Source organism: Gymnogyps californianus, chromosome 1 (genome assembly GCF_018139145.2).
Source record: "Gymnogyps californianus isolate 813 chromosome 1, ASM1813914v2, whole genome shotgun sequence".
Lineage (NCBI taxonomy): Eukaryota > Metazoa > Chordata > Aves > Accipitriformes > Cathartidae > Gymnogyps > Gymnogyps californianus.
In genome coordinates this window covers 202,365,941-202,374,187 of record NC_059471.1, presented here as the reverse complement: position 1 = coordinate 202,374,187, position 8,247 = coordinate 202,365,941, and the positions used below count along the sequence as shown (strand labels likewise).

Here is an 8,247-nt window from a genome sequence, read left to right as displayed (position 1 = left end):
GTGCACGTGTGTGTGCAAGAGCCGTGCATGTTGATAGCACGAGTGGAGAATTGTGGGGGACGAGCTGTGCGTGTGGAGCACTGCGTGCAAGCGTGCAAGTACCATGCATGTGCGTGTGTGGGGGAAGAGGCATGTGTAAGCCAGACGCCACAAATGGCTTCGTGGGCCCCCATAGCTGCCAGTGCGTAGGTGTGTGTGCAAGAGGTGCGTGTGGGGCTACATGCGAGTGCACGCGTGAGAAGAGCTGTGCATGGAGGGTAAGCACTGCACATCTGTGTGGAAAGGCGTGTGCAAGGAGGTGGGCGTGCAAAAGGTGTGTGTGGGAAGGGCTGTGTGTGAGGAGTGTGTGTCCAAATAACAGGTGTGTGTGTGGAGAGGCAGGTGTGTGAGGGGGACGTGTGTGTGTGTGTGTGAGACGGGGCTATGTGGAGAGGAGAGGCCGGTGTGGGTGCGTGGAGCGCTGCGTGTGGAGAGCTGTGTCGGCGGCCGTGCGCCCGGGTGTGAGGACAGGCCCGTGAGAGGGACGCCCTGCCGGCCGCCGTGCCCGCGCCGGCGGCGGCGGCGGCGGCGGCGGCTGCCCGGGGCGGGGCCTGCTGACGCATTGCGGCTGGAGCGGGCGCGGGGCGGCCGGGGCGGGAGAGCCGGACCCCGGAGGGGCGGGGGGCCGGGTGCCGGGGCCCGTCCCTCCGCCCGCCGGTGGGCTGAGTGACAGCGCTCCCCGCCCAGGGACTGGAAGGGCCGGAGCGGGGCGGGGGGTAGGAGGAGGCGCGGCGCGAACCGCCCTGCGCTGCCGCGGCTCCTACCTATTCATTCAGGCACCTAAAATGGCTGGAGAGAGGAGGTGGCGGAGCAGGAGGAGGAGGTGAGGGGGGAGCTGCGGCAGTGCCCCCACCTCCTCCCCGGCGGGCCCCTCCTCGGCCCGGCAGCGCCCCCCGCTCCCGGCAAGGCTCGTGGCCGCCCCTCGCCTGCCCCCCGGCACCATGTCGGCCTGCCAGGACGAGAGCTCGGTGCGGGTGGCGGTCAGGTAAGCGGCGGCGCCGCCCCTCCTGCGGGGGCCGCGGGGCGGGCGGCGGGGGGGAGCGCTCCCCGCGGGCCCTCACGCCACGGGTGACCGCGGCCGGCCGTGCCCGTGAGCCCCGTGGCGTGGGCCCTCTGCGCGGAGCGGCCGCGCGAGCTCCCCACCCGCGGGAAGCGGCATCGCCGCACAGGGACAGCAGCGAGGGACATCTTCCCTGCAGAAAGTGTGTGTCACCTCGGCTCCTGCTGAGCCTCTTTTTCCTTACAGTAGTTGGAAATAGCCAAAGGAGAGGGAAAAAAAAACAAACCCATTCTGAGGTCTTTCTCAGTCATTTCTCTCTAATTTTCAGCAGCGACCCTAAAAATATTCCAACTAATTATAGCCCGGTGCTGCGAGTGCTTACTCATGGTAGTAAAGCAGCCCCTAGACTGTAGCGATGCCGTTTGCATCACGGAGCTTTGCGAGAGTGGATCCTGGCAGAGTGATATTTTTAGAAGGATAAAGGCTTTTATCCCACGGAGGCTGTGTCTAACCTTACATACCGGGAGGGATGGACTTCCATGAGGCTGCTCACAGTAAATAGGAATAGGTATATGTAGAAGTCATAATGGGAGTGGAGCTTAAATAATTTTAAAACATCAGCTAATTCAAATTACTCTTTTAGCAGAGATAAAAATCTGTTGTTCATCAGTGAACTCTTGGCTCTTCTTGGTTTTCTATGTGAAGATATTATTTTATTGTTTGAAGAATTTCCAGATTAGCCCACAGACGCCTTAATTTTCAAGGTGTCTTTACATAATTCAAACATGAGGAAAAAAAATATATGCGTCTGTGTGTATATACGCATGTATATATGTATATGCATGTCAATATTTGAGTTTTGATTGTGATACTGAATGACGATTTATTTCTTTCCTTTAAAAAAGTTTCTTTATGTTATATGCTGACACACTTGGAGTATTATGCCACAAGAAATCAGACTTCAGGGGAAAGTCTGTATCTACCAGTGGGTCCTTGGAACCACTACATACGTCTCACCTTGGTAGATAATTCAAGGGTTGTGCAGGATGACAAAGAGGGTGGATCGTTTTTTCTCTGAAGGGCGTAGGAATAAGCGATGTTACTGCATGCTGTTGTTGGTATGTGCGTGTGGGGGGAACGGTTCAATAACATTTTCAGTAAACAGAGAAACACCGCCCCTGCATGATAACATGGGGTGTATGCTGCAGTTGTTCATTAAAGTCTGCTTGCCGATTGCAGTAGCATTTTCTATGGGGAGAGATGCTTTTGTGAGTGGTGTTATCTGTTGGAAGCATTTTTCACATCAAGTACGGGGAGGTATTATTCCAAAGCATAATTAGGCTGTATTTTTAAAAAGGAAAATATGAGATAGGTGTGATCCTAAAAATAGGGCGTTACAGGTTTACAGACTGCTCTGTCATTTGAAGAAAATATTAAATATGTTCTGAGCCAAAAAAAATAGTGATGCAGAAGTTCATTTACAAATACAGAGGTTTGTTGCAGCTAGGAATTAAATAAAACCTACTGGTGCAAATAAGTTTATAGTTGTAGGTGTGTGATAAATAGATTAGAAATAATATATGGCAGAGAATTTGTAAAAGTGAATTAAAATCACCTAGCTGTAGCTCTTGAAAACAAATCCCTAATGTTACAAGGCATATTTCTGTACTATAATTGTCTAACTAACATCTTATGTCTGAGTGCAGTTCACTAGTAATGAAGAATTGCATCTTTCCTCCTGTCTGCTTTCTTCCTTTTGGCAGATTAACTATTCATGTACAAGATTTCTCCCTCTCTGCTTAGCAATCATGAACAAAAGCATGCACAATTATTTTTTTCCCACCAGTAGCTCTTTGTAGATGGTTTTCTATTATTTCTGGTTGTGTATTTTGCACAGTCCTGTAATTCAACTGGTCTTGCAACTCGCTGTGTATCAGCACCATGCTGTACTGTGCATTATAAATATTACATTCTGTTTCCTTGTTGGTTTTGTTCTTCAGTTCTTTTTGGGAACTTGAGCTTAGTTCAGTGATAATCTCCACTGTTGCGATGAATTAGTCGTTATTTTTGTATGTATGTTTCCTGAACAAGACTTGCTCTACAGCAGGATCAGCTTTTAGTTTGCAACCCCCATGGTAGTAACTGAAGTAAGATACTGCAAAGGCATATTGCACTGAACTTACTGCAAAGCTGAATTTGCTTAAACTTTAAACGTAGGTTATTGAATAGATGTCACTGAAATTGTTTAGCAAATTCTTGTTCCAGAACCTGGTTTTCTCACTTAATTGTATACAACAGGATTAAAAAATACTTCATTCTTTCCAATTAGCACCACCTTTAAGCTATCATCTTGTATGCTAATTGCTCCCCATTTTCTTCAGTGTAATAATGGGTTTGTGAATGATGAGCTAAATACTCCAGTTTAGTGAAGCATGAAAGCTGAAAATAGTTTGGCAGATAATCCAGTAACTAATGGTAAATTCCCCAATTAAGAAAAAAATTCTTTCTCTATTGTCATCCACCACTGAAAGACTTGTGGACTTACAATTTTGATGATGGTGTGCAACGTCAACAAAGAGCTTTGCTGTCTGCATGACTGTGTATAGTGTCTGTTTTCAGATAAAATGAGATCGCCACCATGATAGTTATCTAATCAGATAGCTGTTTTTTCTTTTAAATGTGAAAAGCTATCCTTTTTGTAAATCTGAAATTGCTGTCTTGCTTTTGTAAATGTCTTTTCAGCATATGAAAACTAACTTTTGACGAGAAGGCTCTGAAATGGTATAAACATCATAGGCAACTGTTTCTGGAACCAAGTCCACAAAACGACGTAGATTATAGTTCCTAATTCTTGTGTGTCTTGCCACTTTAGTGGTGTCCGCAGCCAAAATACAGTGTGTAGGCTTCCGGCATGTTGGGTAGATGAAGTTCTCACCTAAGATTGAGATCCTCAACAGCCAGCGGCCTATGTCAGTATTGCATTTTAGAGAGTCATTGTATGAGCTATCCAGGGACTGGATGGGGTCACTGCAGTCAGTGCCCATAACCATTAGATCAGTTACACTGACTTATACCAACCAGACCTGAGCTGTTTCATAGGAATTGAAATAGCTCCAACAGGAGAGGTAACAGTTAGTGCCTATCCTCACTCCATATGGCTTGGAGCCGTAGGGTTAGGACGTCCTAGCAGTGGTGATCTAAGACGACAAGAAAGTTGGACTGACGTCCTTTGCGGTTTTGGATACATGCTAAACAAGGGAACTCTTGGAGAGCAATAATGTTTGGATAGAGCTCACCAGGAGGCTTGTATGGAGGACTGCTATCTGATAAAGCATGGGAGGATGTCTGTTATTTGGATCCTGTTATGGAGAAGACATAACAATGTAGAACATTGAAGTGAACATCTATCTTCTAGTCCTCCAAGGGAGGAAGATGGCCTTGATTCACTCTGAGTCAGTGGAGGCCCCAGACATATAGATGATAAGCTTCAGTGTTGATTTGTAATACTGCCTTTTAAGATGCTGTATAAAAACAGAAGAAGAAATAATGAAGAACAATGTGAAAAGATGAATAGCTGCAGAAGCTGACCAGTAGTCAAGAAGAGTAAGATGTCAGTCAGAAATGCTTGGGTAACACCTCAGGTGGAGTGGACAATAATAGGACATGAAGTGCCAGTTGGTGAAGCTAAAGGAAGTAGGGCTTTGGCATTGCGCATGTTGTCATTGTGAAAGATGGAGCCCAGTTGAAACTGTGTTAATGGGCGGAATGCAAAGAACCAGGGGAGAGAGGAGTAAGGGGATGGTGTTTTATAATCAGATACGTTTAACATCAGTGAGCAGTAAAGAGCAGAGCTGTGAAAGTTTCCACTTTTCATCATCTTTGGTATGTTTGTGTATATGTACACTCTTCCCTGCTTTGGCAAGAGTACCTCACTGCTACTGCTTCACCTGCTGTGGTTGACGTCTGCTCTGTGTTTCATCCCTCAAGCAAAGAAGGGGAGTGTTGCTACCTTCCCCCTCACCTGTGTAGAGAGGCTGTGGGATCTGGCCACCCAGCTCTTCCCTGCATCATCTAAAAAGTTTCCTTCTTGTACCCACTCTGGGTGTCTGCAATACGTTATGACACTGCTTCACAAACGTGAAATCTTCATGTTTGCCAAGTATGGAAATTGTGTGCAAAATGTAATGGATCTACTGGGAAACTTTTCTAATAACAGTGGGAGTAATAAGCGTAGTTGATGCATTAAAACCACTCAGCTTCTGTTTCTGGTATTCCAAAAGGGAGAGGAAGTACTCTAGAAAAATGTATTGATGACTATTCAATTTAGGAACAGAGATTTTTGCAACTAATCAAGCTGCTTGTGGCATGAAATCAGGATACAGTGTTAACTTTTAAGGCAAATGGGATATGTTCATCCCTTGTAACCTTAGCCTTCCACTGCAAAGGTTTGTTATGGAAACGCTGGATTTGTTCTTTTCGTACCCTCAGTTCTTGAACTATGTGACCAGTTGGACCTCCTCTGCATTTTTTTTTCCTTTGCTAGTTTCTCGGTTTTTTTCTCCCCATATAGAATCTGCTGTTTGTTGTTGTCATGACTCCCTCTACCTTTTCATCTCTTGCATTCCTATTTCAGCATTTTTTCTAATAGCTTTTACACTGAAGTTCTTCTCTGTGCTAGATCCAGCTACTGCAAAATACACTAGGAAAGAAGCAGCTGAGTGGAAGGAACCTGTCTTTTTTGATAGGTGTGTTTTGAAGCACTGTGATGGCTGTTAAAATTGATTTTCTTTCTTGGGCTGCTGTTCTGCAAACACTTACAGCTGTCTTTAAGCTTCCTAGCATGAACAGATCCTCAAATGTCAGAGGAATGACCGTGTATGCTGTGGTATATATCATAAGCTTTGGGGGACAGAGGTACTCATTTCATGCTTCCCATACAGTGCTAAACATTCTCATAAATCATTCTGTAACTAGATAAGCAACAGCAATAGATTACAGTACTATGCATTGGCTCCTTAAAATGAACCAAAATTTTCCTTTTATTAGACAATAGTTATTACCCATCTGTAATCATGTGAAGCTGTGAAAGTTTTTTGGGGAAAATGTCTCAAAGTAACTGTATTAATGAAGTTCAGCAGTCTATCAGTATGCAAGTATGCCACACCAAAGACAAAAAAAATTGTTCAACAATTAAATAGTAATTTTTTGGGGACATGTTAGGTGTTGGGAAATACTTCTTTTGGAGAGAGAGTCTGTTAGTGGAAAGCTACAAAAGAGATCTTGTTTTTTGAAAGCTCATGTTGCATATCTTTTGTTTGTTTTGATGTTTCTTTTTGCTCCCTGACTTAAACAAACATTCCCTTGTCCTTCACTGAAATTTTACTCTACCCCATCCATATGTTTAGCATTTTAGCTGGAAAAAAAGACACGACACCATCTGCTGCTGAATTAATTCAGGTTTCATCATATCTGACTTGATCATCCGTAACTGATATTGCTTGGGGCAGGCTGAAATCTGTGATCTTGCTTTCTAGGAAATAAAATTCCTTTTTCACCGCTCATGTGATGTAAACACAAACTCATTGTTTGATGAAGGGGAAAGAAATCCTAGTTGGACATTTCCCTTGATGTCATGTGTGCCTTGCCAAAAGATGGATATGTCTTGAATTTAAGAAGAAGAAGAAAAAGCAATGAATGGTGTGCATGAGTGGTCTGTTCATGCTAGAGGATGAATTACATTTCTAACTTGGCATTTCCCAAAGTTTGTAGAAGACTTGGGAGTTTACTTCGCTTTGAAAATCCATTGAGTTAGTCACCAATTTCCATTTAATGGTGTTTTCTTTACTCCCTATGCTCTATGGAGAGTTAGGATTTATATTGTTGGCCTAGACATTCCTTTATTACTGAACTCAAAGCTTTACATTTTCAGTTTTTCTGTGTAACTTCTGTAAATTCTTCTATAGTAGTTGAATGGCCCTTGTGCTTGGGATCAAGGGAGCCTTGCCCCCTCCCTTTGCTTTGCCTTTATTTGCTTTAAGTGTTTTATAGATCGGCCTTGCTGCCCACTCAGAGATGGCTGCTGGAATTCTTGCTTTCATGTTCTGTTGCCTGATTACTGCTCAGGAAATAAAGCCATTTTAGGTGCAATTTTTCTGTTAAAGGAAAAGATTCAGTATCCTGCCATATCTGCGGCTGCTGGAGCAGAGAATTTTTTGTTATGCTAATATTATTCCTATGTAAAATACTTGCAAGAAGTTAAAAGTATCATTTGAACGGGTGAACAAGAAAGTTTAATTAGAAATCAAACCAGCTCTGAACAAGTCCAGCAAGAGTAACTACATAAGCTGTGCCTTTTTCTTGTGCTCCCTTTTTCTTCTCCTCTAAAATTGTTTTAAATCTTTGTTCATTTTCTTCCCACCCTTCCTCCTTTTTTGTAGTTCTCCATGTTTATTTCCACTTTTCCCTGGTGAAACTTTTCTGGAATAAATGTGTCTGCTCCAGTGTGACTAAAGGGAGAAATGCAGCCTGATTTTTTCAAACATGTTCTCTTGTTTGATGTGTTTACCATAGCAACAAGATGCAAATGGAGAACGGTGAAAGGATTTTAAGGTCAGCATCACAGTGAGTTTAATGCATAGAGAAGGTCTATTCAATATGTATTTTAAAATGTGAAAACCTGCTGATTCAGAGCTAGCAATTGATTAGCATAAAATATTTCCTGGATAGACTATGTAGGGAAATAAGGAGTGAGGAGGGGGTACCATCTGGTCCTTTATTTTTGTTAGTATCCTCAACAGATTGGGTAAAGTTTGCCACTGCTAGAATAATTCATTTTTGTTTAAAGAACTCTTTTTTTTTTTTTTTTTTTTTTTTTTTTTTTTTTAATCAGCTGACAAATGCTAGGCTTGCTGTTTGGGACAATGTACCCTTTAAGCATCTTCAGGTCTTTAAGTCTACCTAACAAAAATGAATGATGTATCCCTTGAGCCTTTTTACTGTGGAGTTTCAACACAGAAAGCTGAGAGCAACAAAACCTTAGTAAAAGGTTATGGTATTACTGTTCTGCTATACACAGAAATTTATATGCATTCAAGTCGAGTAGTGCATTTCCATTGTTGGATTTAAAAATGGATTAAAGAATTTGTTGTCTAGGTGATTTTTGGTGTCTCACTGGTGGTTCTTGCATTCATGCTGTTACAGGAACTCTG

The 8,247-nt window shown here is 43.4% G+C and overlaps 1 protein-coding gene across 2 annotated transcripts in view; it reads left to right on the top strand.

Annotated features, from left to right (window-relative positions):
* The first annotated feature begins 933 nt into the window (after nt 1-933).
* The window catches only part of KIF21A (kinesin family member 21A), a 95,133-nt gene continuing 87,819 nt past the window's right edge, over nt 934-8,247 (top strand). For both annotated transcript variants that reach the window (XM_050892480.1, XM_050892472.1), the window contains exon 1: nt 934-1,024. In XM_050892480.1, coding sequence (XP_050748437.1) covers nt 981-1,024 — 44 coding nt within the window. In that variant the 5' untranslated portion in view covers nt 934-980. The remainder of the gene's footprint in view (nt 1,025-8,247) is intronic.